Raw genomic sequence first — 19,606 nt, forward strand, 5'->3', positions numbered from 1 at the left:
AGAAGACAATCCTGCTCCAGCTGTGCATGATAAACTAACACGCATTCAAAGCAGCTGGAAGTGACAGTAAGCACACCAGCCATCATGATAGCTGGAAAGCATTATAACTGTACTGTATACGGCTGAAAAAGCCATACTTTACCCTGTAATAAAAGCACAACCACTGCTCCAAAATCACTACACAGAAATGTGAGCTCTGTTCAAAACCCAGTGAGATGTCTTGTTGACTTCTGCCTACTTAGTCAGCTAACTTCTAAGGGGTAGTTCAAACAGGATGTGTTTGTGCATTTAGAAATGGCTTGATCTTTTACTTTGACACAGCTTTTTCAAAAATCTGTCTGGCATGTTTAAAAAAATCCCAGAGACTGACACTAAGTATGTGTATCAATATTTTCAGTATTTAATCAAATCTATTTATAATCAGCATTTCTCTTGCTTCATACATATTTTATTTATTTATTTTTCTTTTCTTTTCTTTACTGAGCTTGTTGCAATGCATTCTGGAATTGTCTAATACCCAAAGAATACATGTGACGTTGCATTACAATTTGGCTAAAATGAGGTACTGAATCTTATTATTATGCTGCCTACCTTTTGAACAGCCTTCATGTTAACAGCACACCTACACTCCCAAACATTTTTGTTGGGTAACCTAAAAATGGGGATGCGAAACATTTATATTAACTGTTTTTAGTCAAGTTACAAATATTACGATTAATATGACTGAATCGATCTGGCTGCATTAGTTTACACCAATCAGTCAACAGTCATTTTTAATTATCAGATCAACTGCATATTTTAACTTAACAGTTTACGAAACCTTCAAATTATGTCTAGGTAGGCAGCGCACTAGGTTTTAGAGCAGCGCTAGTTTATACCGTGTGCTAACCAGACATGATGCAATACACAGACAAGTGATAAAAGGTACGTCTTCCAAGTTTTTGTCCAAAACATCCACAACTATGACATACAACAAGCCCCACCCACTGAACTCATTTGCATAATAACTCATAATTACAATAATAACTGTACATTAAACATAAAATGTGTTCTGATTTGCAAAAATTTTATAATACAGGTATATGTAGAAATTACACAAAAATATAACAGAAAAAAATCCCTTTTAAGTTAGAATCATTATGATCTGCAAGAATATATGGAAGAACCAGTTGAATTAAAGGAATATTCCAGGTTCAATACAAGTTAAGCACAAATGACAGCATTTGTGGCATAATGTTGATTATAACAAAAATACATTTTGACTTGTGCCTTATTATGAAAAGCAAAACTGGTTTACAGTGAGGCACTTACTATAGAAGTGAATGGGGCCTGTTTCAGACAAGCTGCAAATCCGTTCACAACTTTTAATAAAAAAAAATTTCAAAGCTCAACACAAATTCAGTATTTTACACCATGTGCACATGTAGAAAGAAATAGGTGTGTTCGACTTGAACTACACCTTGATTTACCGATCGGCGAGATTTGCCAGTTGCAGTCGGTGGAGGAGTTGAAAAGAGAGCTGTCAAATGCTTTCCGTTATCTGCTCAACCTATATCATTCACGGCAGATCACACAATGTTTGTTTTCTTTATTGCAAACAAAGTGGAAATCTGATAGATGGAGGTTTGAATTTTACATATAATAATCAGAAATAGTATTAATTTGAAAGGGTTACTATATGTTTCTTCTTAATATAGTGCATGCTGTGTGTATAAGAAGAAAGTCCAATAAAAGCCTTAATTATTTTAACACCAATAAATGAGTCAGTTTGTTTTTTAATCAATAAACATAAGAAAAACATAATATTAAATATTATAAACATGATGTACTGGTATAAAAACACAGATTTGTGAGAGTTTTCACTGATCTGGAGGTGTCAGAATAAACACCTTGGTATTGGCATTCTATGCTACTCTTATTTCTGGAATAAACTGACTGGCAGAAGTAGTAGTATGTGAAGTATGCAATTGAAAAAGCAGCCCATAAAACACACATTTTGTCATATTGTCACATCTGGCCAATCGCGAATAAGCTGTGTCACCCATTCACACACCAATGACGGCAGAGCTGCCATGCAAGGTGCAAGCCTGCCATTGGGAGCAACTTGGTGTTCAGTGTCTTGCCCAAGGACACTTTGGCATGTGGCACATGAGTGGGCAAGGAATCGAACCGCCAAACCTGCGATTAATGGCCAACCCACTCTACCACCTGAGCCACAGCCGCCCCACTGCGAGGGGCGCCGGTTGCTTGACACCAGAAGCGAGAGCCTGCTGGGGGCTCGCCTCCCTGCCTCACCGGGTAAGTGAAGAAATGATATGATAAGAATAACCCTGACAATGTCAACAACTCCATTATCACTTAATTCTCACCATGTGAACACTATTAAGCAAAATTGTTCACATACCAATCAGTCTGTTGTCCCAGGATGTAAAAAAAGGGCAACATGTGAGAATACTGGCTTTTGACAGGACTAAAAGTTAGAGTAGCCTATCTGTATCTTTCACCTGTATCTTTCAGCTAAATAATAATAGACAAAGCAATAGTTAAGTAACTGTTGGAGGTAGTGAAGGATAACAATATGTTTGAGAAATTTCAGTCAGGTTTTAGAGAAAACCAAAGTACAGAAACTGCTCTTCTTAGGGTGAACAATGACTCATTGAAGGCGGAGGATGCCGGAGAGAGCTCTATGTATGTTTTGCTTGATTTAACTGCAGCATTTGATCAAGTTGATCAATCAGTTTTAATTGATACATTGAAGAGATAGATGGGAATATCTGGGGTACTCCACCGCCATGCCATCTTGGTCCCATACAATGGTGCACATCTGCTGACATTTCTTGATGATCTCCGTGATCGCTTGTTTCAGTAAGAACAGATACAGCCTGGCCAGTCTCAACAGTCAAGCTACATTGTAATCTAGGACCATGTAATCCACTGCACTGCTGTGGTGCATCAGTGATTCACTGCCAATCCCAGATTTTCAAATATTTTTATTGTTGATGAGCCACTTTGGCCTGACCCAGCCAAGCGGCAAGATGCTCAGGAACAATAAATGGGAATTTCTTTACTGTATACCATCTCTCTCTCTCTCTCTCTCTCTCTCTGCCGTGAGGACATAACACTGTAAACCCTAAAACCCAAAAACAAGGTTTGTAAGTGGCTCACTGTTCCCTCAATTTTTCTTTTCTTTTTAAGGAGCGACAAATAAACATTACTTTTTATAATAATCAACAGTATGCCACAAATACTGCAGATTGAGCTTATCCTGTATTGAACCCAGATTATATGCTTTAACAGATAATAATATTACATTAATTGTGTTTCCAGCAAAGAATTTCTAAAAATCCAGTCGGTGTCGTTTTCATAGGTCTATTTTTAGGCCTTTTAGACCTACTGATTAGCTGTTTCATAGCTGCAGCACATGGATAGGCCACTGTAGATCTCCTAATTTGATTTAGCTCGCCTGCAGCAAACCACTTCATTCTGTACGCCACTTCTGGGTGCAAAATGGCATTGAGAGTGTCAGTAGCTGTCCATGGTTCTGAAGTGCAGACAGCAGGCATTAGATAACAACTCGTGACTCTGCAAGCTGCATACCAGCGCAGACGCGCTAGCACTGCAAAATTCCCTGAAGACTTCACCCGTAAACAAACTGCCCAGCCTTCAAGACCCATTTATCACTACATGATTGAGTGAAGCATTTTGTATTTTTAGGCTATTCTATTGAAATTACTTTTATTGTTATTATTATTATTATTATTTCAGCAGGAGGGTGAATATCATGTAAAAATGTCCAGAAACTATATCAAATGAAATAATAAGTGACTTTCACAATGTGTTTCAACCTACAAATCCATCTCTAAACAAAATTTTTTTGCTCATCCCAGATCTCCACCTCTCACCATAGGAGTGATAGTGAGATTTTGTCTGTATTGATCTGCATGGTGCCTGTGCTTATCTTGTGCAGGCTCAAAGCAGAAAATCTGTACAGGCATAATTCAATCTGAACAGCAGGGACGTCTGGACACATGGACACAATTTATCTTCCTAAGAGACACAGACAGCACCATTCTTTATAAAAACAAGGAGTCTCACAAATCACAGCCTTAATGACAGGATAGACACAGCTAAAGCTGGTACTGAGCTGTTGCATGGGAGCATCTTGGTGTTTACGCCGCAAAAACTCACTTTCTAAAGCAGTAAATTTGAATTGTTTTCCATCCATAAAGGATTTTCTGTACATTGTGTCAGTAGTAATTCGTAAAAAGATGATCAAATGATGGATAGGAGCATTAAAACTGGGAAATCTCCAGACACGCTGTGTATTACATTGCATTTTAAAGAGTTGAATCAGGTGCCTGGATCACTGTGGTGAAGTGATACTGTACAATCCCAACATAGTATGCCAGATCTCTGTAGTCTGCTGTATCCTCCAAAAATAAGTGCTCAGGAATCAGGATCTCCACAATCAAGATGGATGATTGCAGCATGCAAATTGCATTCAGCACGAAATCTTTGGGTGTGTTTGCACCATTACCTGATTTACATAATTACTTTAGTGAAGGTTAAAACAGACAGGTGTTGAAACAGACAGCACGTACAAGTAAACCACAGCAGGCACAATTCATTCTCATTGCCCCTAAGACTTGCTTTCAGATAATATATCTTGAATTTTGCAAATCCCAAGTGCAACATATTGAAAGCATAAATCTAACAAAATTTAGAGGGGTTTATGCTTACAACTAGAAAATCCATTTGCCAATGGGATAAGAAAACAAACCATATTCAAGACACAGTTTGCTTCTCAATAAATGTATCTTGTTTAATAGGATGCTTAGGATATGATAGGATATTTTTACTGGAAAACAAGTAAAAATGCAGATTTTCTCTCTACCTCTGCACCTTCAGTGATTATGAAAAGTCCAGTGCAGGTGAATTTTGCATATTAATGTGTTCAATTTGTTTGTCAATATTCACAATAACAAATTTCTGCTTATTTATGTAGCAAACTTAAATTCAGCATTGCAGGGACATAACAAACCAAGATGTAATATGGTTCTTTTTTCTTTTCTATTCCTTTTTTTTTTTTTTTGCACAAATTTAGATTTTGGAATTAAACAATGTTTTCCATTCTTGGTGTAATTGAAGCTGTGAGCATTATGGTGATTGATAATACTTGCTCAGCATTCTCTTACACACTGCCTGAATGGTTTTGTCTTCATTGCACATTTTATGGCCTGGTGGTTTGATGTATGGACCATCATCCAAAGGGTATTCTTCCAAAGCAGACTTCATTAATTCTAAAGGCTTGGGAACCATACTTTCACTGGGTTCCTTCACTTCCCTGGCCTATTTGATGGGATCTGAATGCATACTCATGCTTGTTAAAAAGTGTTCACTTTAGCTTGAGAGGTGAGACACTTCTGAACTTCTAATATAGTGTGGAGTAGGAGATTGTTAAGTCATCAGAATTCCACTAAAGTAAACATGTTTGGGGGTTTCATTCTGTGATCAATAATTTATCATATGTGAGCTGAATATCTACAGCATGTATTTTATACAAGTGCTGTTCAAATTTGAATGCAGAAACATGTCCCATAAAATGCATGTGGTGTTTGCATTAACATTTGGGAACATCTTTATGCCCTCAATGGAACTTAATCTCTATTTACAGATGTAAGTAAATGCCAGTGGTTCATATTTCAACATCTACAGTAAGTATTCAGAATTGCGCCATACTGCCATCTTAAAAAAGTGGCCATCAGGATAAAGATAACTTCCTTTGACAATTTTAACTTGTACAAAAAAATAAAAAATCTATAGTATTAGGATTGAAATAGTCAATCTCACTAGTTAAATCTAAACACCATAGCTGCATGCAATACTCACCACACCCTTCACATTGATAAAGGGATATCTGTAAGGTTTAACTTCACTTGTTGCTCAGATTAGGGGTTACAAGGATAATGCCATCATATTATATAAATTATAAACTTATAATATAACTTAAAATATACATATCTTAAAAATAAATATAAATCACTTTCATACACACATACATACAAATAAGCATAAATGCATATAATACATCCATGTACATTTATAACTATAATAATGATAAAAAAAAATATATATATATATATATATATATATATATATACACATTGAATTATTTATATATTATACATTAATATAGTGATGAATGACGGATCAGGGGCGGAATGGCCATTGGGAGAACCGAGCGGGCCGGTGGGCCGGCCGCAAAACGTGCTGAATGGGCCGCGATAAGCTAAAATGAGCCGTCGCGATATGCAGAACGGACCACAAAATGGCACCACGATATGCAGAAAAGAACAGCGAACAAAATCCCGGGCTGATTTCTCTTCCCAGTGCAGCCCTGGATAGAAGTACCACAAATGACATGATTTCTACATATCACATTTGCTTTTTAGGAAACTTTTTACTTTGCAAAATTGTTGCCACAGTCAAATCATTTTCTTGAAATCAGGCTGTTTATACACATGAATAGCTGCCTTGTAACCACTCCTCTGGCGATTTAAAGTCAACATGAAATCAAACTGACCCTATATTCTTTCTGAATACACATTCTTGGTAGTTTTGTGCATGATTAATCAGTACATGTTATTCTAAAGAAAACAGTATGTCTTTGTTATCTTGCATTAAAAGAAACACACAAAAATAACTTACTCCACCTCTGAAATTATTTTCCTTTTCAGTTGTTGCCACTAATTTATTTTAATTTCCATTGCCTCCCCTCCACCCACCTCTCATATACAGAGTAGTTTTCACCATCCAGTCTATTCCTGGTGGATAAAATTAAATCCTACAAGTACAATTCCAGTCTTTTTTGTTCTTGCTAATTATCCTCTTTCACTCAAAAATACATCACATTGCCTCACGTTGACTTAAAGATAAAAACAAATTTTCAACTCCTTTTCACAGGCTTAGTTTAGCCAAGGTGGTGGTGCATGGTAGGAATTTCATTTAATTTGTTCGAACATCCTGTGTAATCTACTTCACAGGACACTGTTGAGCAAATGGAGCCCTTGGTAAAGGAATTAGAGGCACAACAAAGATACTTTCATGAAAAATTTGTTAGATTGTGCAAAAAATATAAGATCTCTACAAAGCAATAGGGAACAACACCTCAAAACAAAGGATAGTCAGGTGCATAAAGACATATAGAGTAATCATGAAAATGCTTCTAAAAGCTAAAAGCCACCATTTGGAACCTCATCAGACAGCCATAATGACAAATATATATATATATACTCACATTCGCTGCCTTCTCCGGGCGGCTGATAAAAGGAGAGTCCCAGTGAGATCATGGCTGCGATTTCGAGGATGATGAGGGTCACATCTTGTAATGCTTCCCATACTAACTGTAAAAAAGTTTTTGGCTTCTTTGGAGGTATAAGGTTTTGCCCGAATACTTCTTTTCTCTTGTCTAGATCAGTTGCATCTCCTGCCAACCCTGAAACAAAGATATAAAAACAACTGTGTTAACAACTCAGCAGAAAACACTGTGCATCACAGTGACAGTGGGCAGGACTTTTTCAGTTTTTTCTAAATATTTATTGTGTGAATTTTTTTTATTATTATTATTAACAAACTGAAACTGTCCCTTAGTTGTGGTGTCATTTCCACAACAACAATTCTGCTGTCAAAAATATTTAGTTTAAAGAGTAGTGTACCAGGGAGACGACAGTGTCGTGATGCTGATTAACACAATCACATTGAATCACAAATGCCAGATTTGTTCTGTGATCCATATATATTCACTATTATACATTGTTAGTAGACAAATTACCCAAACTAGTGAGACTTGGAAAAGTGTTAAGGGAGTTCACAAGGCCAAAAGTGCCAATAGTTGAAGAAACATCCATTGTATATGCATAACTCAGGTTAAAAACCTTATTGTGGCTATAAAAACCTCACATTTATACTATGAACACTTTAAAAACACTGTTGCTTAGTACATCTTCACAGTGATCTGCTGTACCAAGCATTGGTTGAAAACTGTTACGTTTCTCTTCGCTGCAGAAAAAACAAAAATCAGCTTTGCATCCCGTGCCCACGAATAAAAAATGAGCAATCCATCTCTCAGAGTAAGATCAGGCCTTCATGTCACCCACAGTCTCCAATTACCCTGCTGACTCAGAGCACAGGCTGTTTCACACACTTACATAAAGCCTTTTCTGAGCTAATACCACATCTACACAGAGCGAGCAATGCAGCAAAACTAGAATGCTCCTGTTAAAATGAACAAAACGCATGCCTACATACTTCGCAAGCCTGACCCATGTTTTTAATTCAGAAGAAAATATAAGTTAACAAGATATGACCGAGGACAGCAGTTGTTAAAAATTATTTCTATAAAGGAATATTTCTACAATCAAAACAATTCAAGCTAAAAGTACCACCTGTTTTCTCAATAATGCATGCATAGGTAAAACACAGCACAAACCACACTTTCCAACAGCAGACAACACAACATAAGAACACGTTCTTGGGCTCAAACACAGCTTGATGGAGTGCAAATCTGAACGCAGGGATCTCTAGATATGTTTTTCTAAGTTTCAAACGACATTTAACTTGACACGGTGACTTAATAATGGTATGTTTATGATGTGAAACAACTAAAGAGAAATGCTCTAAAAGTGTATGTCTGACACAGGTGTACACGGACACATCCTTAGATAAGCCCTCAATAAATCTCAGACTGATTGACAAATTCAATTGCAAAATGGATTGCCGTGAACGGTAGGCAAATGATTGGCTTTGTTCAATAATATGGAAATAAACAATATATTGGATTCTAAAGTAAATTTGTGTATTTTTCTTATCAATGCTTTACTCATCTGCCAAAATAAAGGTAAAATAGTGCATTTTAATGATCTGAATTTGTATTTGTATAATATATATATATATATATATTGAAGGGTGAGGGTCAAAATCCCTTGGCTCTTCAGATATATCAATACACATATATATATATATCCTTTTATATTAATATCTATCTGTATTCTGTTGCTTAACTTCTTTAATAAAGTGATGAATTAACTATATGCATGATCACATAATCAATTCTATTTTCTTATGCATAATTGAAATATACTTTGAATCATATGTGTGTTGAATGTTAGTGAGTCTCTTTTAGGAACATTCCAGAGTCTCTCTGTCCTGCACGTCGGCTGAAGGTCTTTTGGGGGATAAGCTTATTTGTGACGCTCTCCAGCCTCTCAGGGGAGGGGGTCAGGGGGGATGCGTTAAATATGTGTTCCAGATGTATTCTGTGTTTGATTGTTACCTTTCCATGACTAATTATATGGTTTAAAGTCCTATGTAATAATACCTGAATAGTAGAAGTGTAATTTTCTCTTATTATTTCTTTAGGGAAGAAATGTATGTCATTTCAACCCTCTCCTCTGCCCCAGGAGTGAATATTTTATCTCTCTGTTTTGGTTTAAATGGCCTGATAATGTGTGCTCTAGCTCTCTTGTGCCCAGAGAAGGACTGTCGTTCGTCAGTGTTTTGTGTGTGCGTTTGACCTTCTACCTAGGTTTTGAACCAGGGATGCACACCAGGCCGACTCGAAGACGCTCGCGACCATCTGCGAGGTCACTTCAGACGTAAATCTCGGGCGCGGACGACAAGTGCGCTGATTAATGTTGATAGGCCATTTAACTATCTATATGTTGTGACTTTATGTTCTTTTAGCCAATCAGGAGTAAAATAATGGAATGTACGTCCTTGCAAATGGTATAATTGATGTAAGATTTTGTGTAAGGTACGAGTTAGCTTTCGATCTCCTCGTGAGACTTTGTCGCTGGCTCTACCAATTTCACTGCAAACTATTCTTCAGTAAATTTTGATTCTTTAATTGAATTTCTCGACTCCTGGTTTTCTTTCTCCATATCTGGTCCGGGTCGCAACTGTTATACCCCTAACAGTTTGGTGGAGGATTCGGCGGGCAATCACTCCGTGGTGACATCTCTGGCAAATCAGCAAACAAGGTAGGAAGCTTTTATTAATTGTTAGGGCTGTCTGACTGGAAGAGATTTTGAAGGGGAGCGGGAGAGCTTCACTCCGACGAGGCGAGAGAAGAGTAATTTAATTATACTATTGAGAGTATGAGAAGTCGCTGAGAGAGCTGTTAAGGGTTAAAACAGCAAACAGCGCAAGTGAAACGTGCTCTGTGGGGTGCCCAGGTGGGCATTGGTGTAGCTCCACCCCGGCAGAGTGCGTCCCTGGACGGGAGGTTCAGTGGCACCGTAAACCTGCTTAATCTCTTCCACCTCAGATAGGGGTACCCCGAGCTTAGTGAATCAGGCAGTTAGGGATTCAGATATTAGGTATAAAATAAAATAAAATACCATAGGGATTGTTTTGCCAGGGATGCATCAGGAGCGGTCCCAAGTAAATAAAATAAATTGTGACCCGAATTGGTATGGATCAGTATATGTGACCAGGATGTTTGTGAAGAATACTTTGTGGTGTATTGTGTAGAAATCCAGTATTGTTGCTGCTATAGTTAATTTATCCGCGTAAAATATTTGCTGCTAAAATCTTTTCGGTAGTGATTTTCAACTGTGACCAAGAAAAATGTCTGATAAAGGGAATTTTCTGAGTAGTTCTGACCAAAATGAGGAGGGCACACGCTGTAAACTGCTCTGCTCTGACGAGCTCAAATCAAAGAAATGTGCACAGCTCATTAAGAAAATGGTCAGTCAGGGGTTTGATTCTGATTGGAAAGTCATGCAGCAGATTGACTGGCTGCAGAACAAAAAGACGCTGATAGGGCCAAATATCTATCCGTGTTTGCCTATTCATGGATTTGTAAACTGGGTGGTATACCGTTAAACCATGAAAAGGCAATTCCAAATATGATGGACGGATGGTCTAGTTTGATTGCCCAGCGTGATAGAGTGGCAAAAATTATTGGGCAGGAAGTTGGCTGTGATCTGCGTAGTTTGAGTAAGGGTTTCGAGGCTGTTTGTGAAAAAGCAGAAAATGCTGTGAAAGATGAGACAGTTCTCCGTCCTCCCTTGGCCCCCACCTCCTCTTCTCAGACTGCACAGGCAGCGGCTGCTTTCAGCGCTGGTGAGCAGACTGATAATCAGAATGATGGGCCATATGCTGAGGCGCGCAGATTGTTGAATGTGGCTGTTTCGCGCCCCCACCTTATAACATTTCAGAAATTCCTGCCATGCACACAAAGCAGATTAAGCAGAAACCGGGGGTCGGAAATCTTAACTTGTCGCCCAGAGAAATGTCTAAACCCATTGAGACGGCATTCACGCCCCAATCCGACATCAGGATTGGGGAGGATTGAATGCTGAGATGGGGGCTGGCTGTGAGGATGGTCAATGGGTCAGGCTCACGGCTGCTGAGAAAAACAGTTTGCTTGCAGGGTTGGAACCTTTTAAGTTGTATAACCCAAACAAAATTCTATGGGACAGGCTAGAGGCCGTTGCTAGGCAACAGAATCTGGGGATGGCAGATATACAGTCTTTGGTTGAGGGTTTGGTTCCCACCAGCAAATTAAGGGTGGTTCAGATTGCTCCTTTCCACCCCCGAGTCCCCACAGATTGGCCTGAGTTTTGTGAAGCTTACTCAGATTACAAGATACGCGTGAAAGATATTTTGGGTCGGGGTCTTTTCCCTGGACCAGTGTAACACAGATTAAACAGAGGGCTGGCAAAACCCCTTAGACTACATTGAGCTTTCAAGCATAGCATATGAAACGTACTGTGCTGCAAACAACAATATAGAAGATCTTGATTCTGCCATAGTGATAGAATCCGCTACAGGCGGATTGAATAAACAATACCGAGACATGTTGTTGAACAGTGCCATTGACATCAGATATTGGGAGGATTTGCTTCGTTGGTGCTCTGTAAGCTGGAGCCGTTTGCAAACACGTGATGATGATGTTAATGTGGGTAAAGTATCTGCTGTGTCAGTTGAAGTGGAAATGAGTCCCCACAATAACATAATCTGTTATAATTGTGATGAGAGAGGTCATACCTCTAGAGATTGTACCAAGCCTGTCGCTAGATGCAGAAATTGTAACAGAGAGGGCCACATTGCTAGACATTGTCGAAGTGGTAAACAAAAAAATCACAGAAATGAGAAAAAGGAAGGTCCTAAAAATGATGTTTCTGTCAACAGTGATGCTCCGAAGCTTAACTCTCTGACTACAGCTGAACTCAAAAAGCTGAGGCAGCTGATAGGTGACGAATAGGGGTCAGCGGCCTCCGGTTCATGTAATTATGCAGACACCCGCCCATTCATACATGCGTTGTTAGGAGGACGGCAATGCCTTATTTTGATTGACACGGGCGCGACTGTATCAATTACAGATCTCAATCTTGAGATCACTTCTGAAACTTTGTATATAGAAGGTCTAAATGGCACAAATGTATATCATAAATCTGTTACTGTCCCTCTAACCATTTCTAACTCTGAAAAAGTATATTGGACTGAATTTTGGGTAGGGAAAAATTCTGTAGGGACTCTAATCGGTGTTGACATTCTGAAAGAACTCGAAGCTGATGTTTTGCTTTCTCAAGATAAGCTAGTGCTTGGCTGCAATGAAACAATTCGCTTATCTCAGAGTGGCCCCCACCATGAGCAGAGATGTGCAGTGGCTGAACCTGCTAGTCTAACTGAGACTCGCTCTGAGTGGAAGTTTATAATTTCCAAATTTCCTGATGTATTGGCAAAAGATACATATGATTGTGGTTTAGCACAGATTCAGCCACTGAGCATCCCAGGTCCTTTGCATGAAGCCAAAAGACAATATCCTTTGAAAAATGAAGTTCGACAGGGGGCTGACACTGTTGTAGATGAATTATGCAAACGGGGGATTGTGATTCCTTGTGCCTCTCCCACTAACTCTCCCATGTGGCCTGTCAAAAAGCCAGATGGGAGCTGGCGTTTGACCATTGATTACACTTCTCTGAATTCAGTGTCTGAGAAAATGCACCCTCTGGTGGCCAACCCCGCAACTATCCTACATGAGATAGGATCTGAACATTGTTTTTACTGCTTTAGACATTTCTAACGGTTTTTGGACTTGTCCCCTGGCCAAGGAGGACCAAGGCAGATTTGCTTTCACCAGCAGGGGTCGCCAATGGACATGGAGTCGTTTGCCACAAGGTTTCTGCAACTCACCCACACTGTTTCATCAGGTACTAGCATCCTTCATCGATCTGGTAAGAAAACAGCTTGAATATGACGGATCTGTTGTCCTACAATATGTGGATGACATTTTAATTGCTAGTCCAACCAAGTTCAAACATTTGACTGCTGTACAGACTGTTTTGAATGCCCTCCAAAACGGGGGATTCAAAGTGAACTTGAAGAAAGCACAGCTAGCACTGCCTGAAGTGACTTATTTGGGGCAAATTGTGGGCGTGCACAGCAGACGCATCACTCCTGAACGAGTTAAAGCTATCATTGAACTTCCAAAACCAAACACGGTCACTGGTCTAAGGCAAGTAATGGGTCTTTTGAATTATTGCCGCCAGTATGTTTCTGAATACACTGAACTTTCTAAACCACTCACAGAGGCGCTGAAAGGAGGAAAACCTGGATCGGAGCTGATCGACTGGACTGAGGAGATGGAGGAGGTGTTTGTGAGTATCAAAGAAACTCTTGCTTCCTCCCCAGCATTACGTCATGCCGATGCCAGCAGGCCGCTCCATCTATGGACATGGGTGGGAACTCGATCCTATTCAGCTGCCCTGGGTCAAAGGGTTCCAGGAAGAAACTCCTATGGGATGGTAGGATATTATTCTGCCCCTATTCCTGTTTCAATGGCAGGACAGCATCCGTGCCTGTTGATATGCGACTGTGCAGAGTGGGCTGTAAAGGTTACAGAGGACATTGTGACTCATCAGAAGGTGATACTGCACACTAGACACCAGATTCTGAAACTGTTAACAAACACTCATTTAGGCTCTATCTCTAATCAAAGACGAGCTAAATGGGAGGCCACTCTCTTGAGTAAAAATGTGGATATAAATATTGACATTGAAACTGCTATCAACCCTGCCTCCTTGCTTCCAGAAGAAGGAACTGCACACAACTGTGCCCGACTGATCGAGACGGACAGCCAGAGCCCTCTTCAATCTGAACCACTTTCTGATGCCATGAAGTTGTTCGTGGATGGTTCCAGCTTTCACTGAACAGGAAAACGCTTCACTGGCTGGGCTGTTGTAAATGAACATGGTGAAACTGTTGACTGTGGTTCTCTTTCAGGAGGAGGGGCTCAAGTGGCCGAGCTGGTCACATTGACACGAGCATTGCAGTATGGCCAGGGGAAACGAGTCAATGTTTACACTGACAGCCGTTATGCATATGGTGCTGTTCATGACTTCGGCCCTGTGTGGAGACGCAGAGGATTTCTAACCACTGCCGGTCTGCCGATCTCTCATCAACAGCAGGTAAAAGAACTTATGAATGCCTGTGATCTTTCTGCAACAGGAGCAGTTATCAAAGTCACTGGACATGCAACGGACAATTCTCCTGAGGCCACAGGAAACCGAGCTGCTGACACAGCTGCCAGAGAGGCTGCAACACGGACTGAGTCTTGCGTGAGTGTTATGGCTCTTGCTCCTCAGGAGAGTGAGACCCCCAGAGAAATTTTTAAACTCTATGATGAGGATGACCCTGAAGAGATAGAACAATGGACAAAATTAGGAGCTCAGAAAAATGCAGAAGGACTGTGGAACTTTAATGAGCGTTTTGTTTGTCCTGTTTCTGCTAGAACTGAACTAATGTCTTTGTATCATGGTTTGGCACATGCAGGTCCTGAAAAACTACATGCAATGATTTCCAAAACCTGGTGGTGGCCCCGACTGAGGGCTTCTTGCAATGATTTTTGTAAGAGATGTCTAGTATGCCTTAAGGTTAATTCTTCTTCTAAGCTGAAAATTCCCTTAGGACATGCCCCTCGACCTCAAGGGCCGTGGACACACCTCCAAATTGATTTCATAGGTCCACTGCCCCTAGTGGAGGTTTTACATACATTCTAATGATTGTTGATCTGTTTTCCAGATGGGTTGAGGCATTTCCACTGAGAAACTGCACCGCAGATGCAACCGCCAAGATTATGTTGAATGAAGTTTTCCCAAGATGGGGTTTGCCCTTACAAATTGATTCAGATCAGGGTACACATTTTACTGGGAAGGTGATGAAAAATGTCATGAAGTTGATGGGGGTGAGGCAACACTTTCACATTCCATTTAGGCCCCAATCTAGCGGATCTATTGAACGCACTAATCGTACGCTTAAAACTTCATTGAGAAAGAGATTGTTGGAGTGGGGGAAAGGGTGGCATGCAGCTGTCCCAGCGATTTTGTTAAGCATGAGAGCCAGCCCTAACAAGACTACACAGCTCAGCCCTTTTGAGGTAATGACAGGTCGCTACATGTGGCTGCCCTGGGATGCCCCCTTGCAACACGAGGGACCATCCGGGCCTTTCAAAGACGCTTTACAAAATTATCTGAAAGCTTTGGATGACACACAGGTTAGTGTTAGCACACGACAAGCAGATCGAGATAATGTTGAGCAAAAAGACATGCCTGCTTTGCCTGAAATAGGTGACAATGTGATGTTACAGCGGGAGATAGTTTCCCCCTTAGGTCCGAAATTTGATGGGCCTTATCAGGTGGTATTGACCACTAACACCTCTGTTCTACTGGACAGGGGGGGTTTTGGGTACAGTATGGAGACATTGGTCACAGGTGAAACCACTTGAAAAGTGTAACAACTTACTACCTCGGGATCATTAAATGTCTGTCGTGTATGTTAAAATTCTAGAATTCTAGAACAAATGTTTTATCATTACAGATGGCTGAATCCGACGACATACTGAAGCTGCTAATTCTTCAAGAAGAAGTGCGTAGTGAGAGACGACTGAAAGTGAAACGAGCTTTCATCCGATTGGTACTTCCGCTCTCGTTGGTATTTTTAATTCTGATCGCTTTATCATTTTTGATGTGGATTCAAATTTCAATTTGGACAGGGAGATTCCATGCGTTTTCAACTCATTGGGATTGTGAGATCAATAACCGTCCATCATGGGTACAATACCCATGTCTAAATTCAACTGAGGGTCTAAATTTAATTACGACCATGTACCAAAAGGTAAATGATCATTGTTATCGTCTGGACGGAAATGAGACAGTGACCTATTGGCTTGGTCACTCCCCAAATTATCCCGATACTACCCTCATTATGCAAAAAGGTCGGTGGATGGGGAGTGGGTGTCCTCTGTCTGTGTGTGTGGATGTGTGTTCGTTTCTGTTTTTCTTATGTATGCAGGTCCGCTTGCAGTAACTTGAACCCTTCCGAGGAGGAGAACCGACTGAGAAAACTGACGACACGCTTGAAAGAGAAACTTAAGAAGGATAACATCCAGGCCCTGTTGTGAGTGGAAGGTGGTAGAGCCTTTGCGTGGGGACTGGGAATTTTTAGTATCCAGCATGTCCGCAATGAGGCGAAGAGACAAGTGTGACCCGTCAGGGAAGCATGCGTTACCACTCCACCTTCCGTAGTGACCTCACTTGGTAGACCAGACGTGGCGGTATTGGACCCCACATTGGTCTAAAATGGGGGACTGAAGGGTGAGGGTCAAAATCCCTTGGCTCTTCAGATATATCAATACATATATATATATATATATATATATATATATCCTTTTATATTAATATCTATCTGTATTCTGTTGCTTAACTTCTTTAATAAAGTGATGAATTAACTATATGCATGATCACATAATCAATTCTATTTTCTTATGCATAATTGAAATATACTTTGAATCATATGTGTGTTGAATGTTAGTGAGTCTCTTTTAGGAACATTCCAGAGTCTCTCTGTCCTGCACGTCGGCTGAAGGTCTTTTGGGGGATAAGCTTATTTGTGATGCTCTCCAGCCTCTCAGGGGAGGGGGTCAGGGGGGATGCGTTAAACATGTGTTCCAGATGTATTCTGTGTTTGATTGTTACCTTTCCATGACTAATTATATGGTTTAAAGTCCTATGTAATAATACCTGAATAGTAGAAGTGTGATTTTCTCTTATTATTTCTTTAGGGAAGAAATGTATGTTATTTCAACCCTCTCCTCTGCCCCAGGAGTGAATATTTTATCTCTCTGTTTTGGTTTAAATGGCCTGATAATGTGTGCTCTGGCTCTCTTGTGCCCAGAGAAGGACTGTCGTTCGTCAGTGTTTTGTGTGTGCGTTTGACCTTCTACCTAGGTTTTGAACCAGGGATGCACACCAGGCCGACTCGAAGACGCCCCGCGACCATCTGCGAGGTCACTTCAGACGTAAATCTCGGGCGCGGACGACAAGTGCGCTGATTAATGTTGATAGGCCATTTAACTATCTATATGTTGTGACTTTATGTTCTTTTAGCCAATCAGGAGTAAAATAATGGAATGTACGTCCTTGCAAATGGTATAATTGATGTAAGATTTTGTGTAAGGTACGAGTTAGCTTACGATCGCCTCGTGAGACTTTGTCGCTGGCTCTACCAATTTCACTGCAAACTATTCTTCAGTAAATTTTGATTCTTTAATTGAATTTCTCGACTCCTGGTTTTCTTTCTCCATATCTGGTCCGGGTCACAACTGTTATACCCCTAACAATATATATATATATATATATATATATATATATATATATATATATATATAATATTTATTTATAAGTATTTAAATATAACTATTTCATTATTCAACTTTATATATTATATAATTATTGTTATTTAAGGGCCTTAATCAGCAAATATTTACATATGCAATTTATTATGATTCATTAGATTAATTAATTCGTACACAATGCAGTTAATTCAATTTCGATTGACAGCCTTAATATTTATACCTATATATGTACCTATTTCCATGTGCAATATCAGTGGAGATGTTTAAAATAATGTTTAACTGAGACTTTAAAGTATATGGCTATACAGAAACTAATATTAACTGGAGTGAAAAGTGTGACAACTAGCCTGGTCTCCGTGATTATGACATAGGACTTTCCACTTGTGCATCTAACACATATAAAATTTAGTGTCACCTTTTAACATAATCCATTTTAAACACTGATGTGGAATATCTGAAGTTCTGAGAGCATGAGCTTCTAAAAGCTGTTTGAGAATATTTCAATGATGCCGAGCTACATCATTTGTTTTATTGCTAAAGAGTCAAGGATCCCTGTCAATAATCAGAACTATGGCCTAAAAAAATATAAATATTCAGTAAACATGGCAATCACATGCAAGATGCATATCGCTATCATTGAGGCATATTGTAGGCTTGTTTAATGCCTGACTGATTGCGCTATACTCCCGGTAGGGAACCCTACCGTTTATTAACAAGCTGGACAAACACATGCCATGACTTCAGCTGCCGATGGGCACTACACTCTTGGAGCACAGACAGGAGCTTAGCCTCAAAGTTGGCAGCAGCAGCTGAGCAAACGTGATTGGGCCAGAGCCCTTGTTTACCAGGGTCCTTGATAAACATGATTTGCTACGTGTGCTTCTCTGGCTTGCTTGTGGTTCCAGCTGTGTTAGGCTGATTCTCAGTCCCTGTGCACTAAAAACCTGGCTCAAATAATGCATGAGCAGCTGTCCTCTCTTTTTGACTTTCATCTATTTATCTATCTATCTATCTATCTATCTATCTATCTATCTATCTATCTATCTATCTATCTATCTATCTATCTATCTATCTATCTATCTATCTGTCTGTCTGTCTGTCTGTCTGTCTGTCTGTCTGTCTGTCTGTCTGTCTCCCTGACATCAACCCCATTCTACTGAGTTAACATTTCTGCATCAGTTCATACGCGTTTACTTTGGTTCGACAGATTTTACTCCATTGACGGTTAGGTTTAGGATTAGGATTTGGGTTAAAGTGTATGGATTATAAAATAAACTTTCTTCTTCACTGTAATACATCAATGAAAAACAACTTACTTTAATACTCACTTTTGGTGCCCCTCTGTGGACATTTTACCCAGAAATGGGAGCTCACACATGCTCATACCTTCAAAAGCACTTCACGCTTTGGCAACTGGAGGAAGAATAGACCTTTGGAAAGTGGTCTGAAACTAGTCAATGAAATCAGTCTGGAAAGTAAGGCCCAGTCCCAAATGGCACACTTGCGGTCTTGTGGACTTCATTGGCGCGCCCCTGCAAAGTCCGTAGGGTGTCCCATTTGACATTTTAGTGCTCAGAAGGGTGCTCACTAGCACCCCCTTTTCACCCTCAATGCACCCTTTGGCATCAGAGATGGCTCCACAATAGACTACTACACAACAATCCTCACTGCTGATCCTCTCAACTAGTCAAAGTGGTCTGATTTTCCGAGCTGGAGGAAAAAGTAATGGTGGACGATGCAAAGTCAATCGCAGATTAAATATTGTTTATAATAATCCTTATTTTACCTAGTGTCAGCAACATATCACTTTCTTTTCTTGTGTATAGTGTATCACTTTTAAGTCTAATGTGTATAACTTTAGAAAAGCTTTGTTTTATTAATTTTTCCAGAGATATGTAAGCGCAGTGT

The 19,606-nt window shown here is 39.8% G+C and overlaps 1 protein-coding gene across 8 annotated transcripts in view; it reads right to left on the reverse strand.

Annotated features, from left to right (window-relative positions):
- The window catches only part of atp2b2 (ATPase plasma membrane Ca2+ transporting 2), a 258,483-nt gene that overhangs the window by 77,467 nt on the left and 161,410 nt on the right, over positions 1-19,606 (reverse strand). For all 8 annotated transcript variants that reach the window (XM_052111374.1, XM_052111378.1, XM_052111375.1 and 5 more), the window contains one exon: positions 7,298-7,495. In XM_052111374.1, coding sequence (XP_051967334.1) covers positions 7,298-7,495 — 198 coding nt within the window. The remainder of the gene's footprint in view (positions 1-7,297; positions 7,496-19,606) is intronic.

This window comes from Xyrauchen texanus, chromosome 39 (assembly GCF_025860055.1).
Source record: "Xyrauchen texanus isolate HMW12.3.18 chromosome 39, RBS_HiC_50CHRs, whole genome shotgun sequence".
Taxonomy (NCBI): Eukaryota; Metazoa; Chordata; class Actinopteri; order Cypriniformes; family Catostomidae; genus Xyrauchen; species Xyrauchen texanus.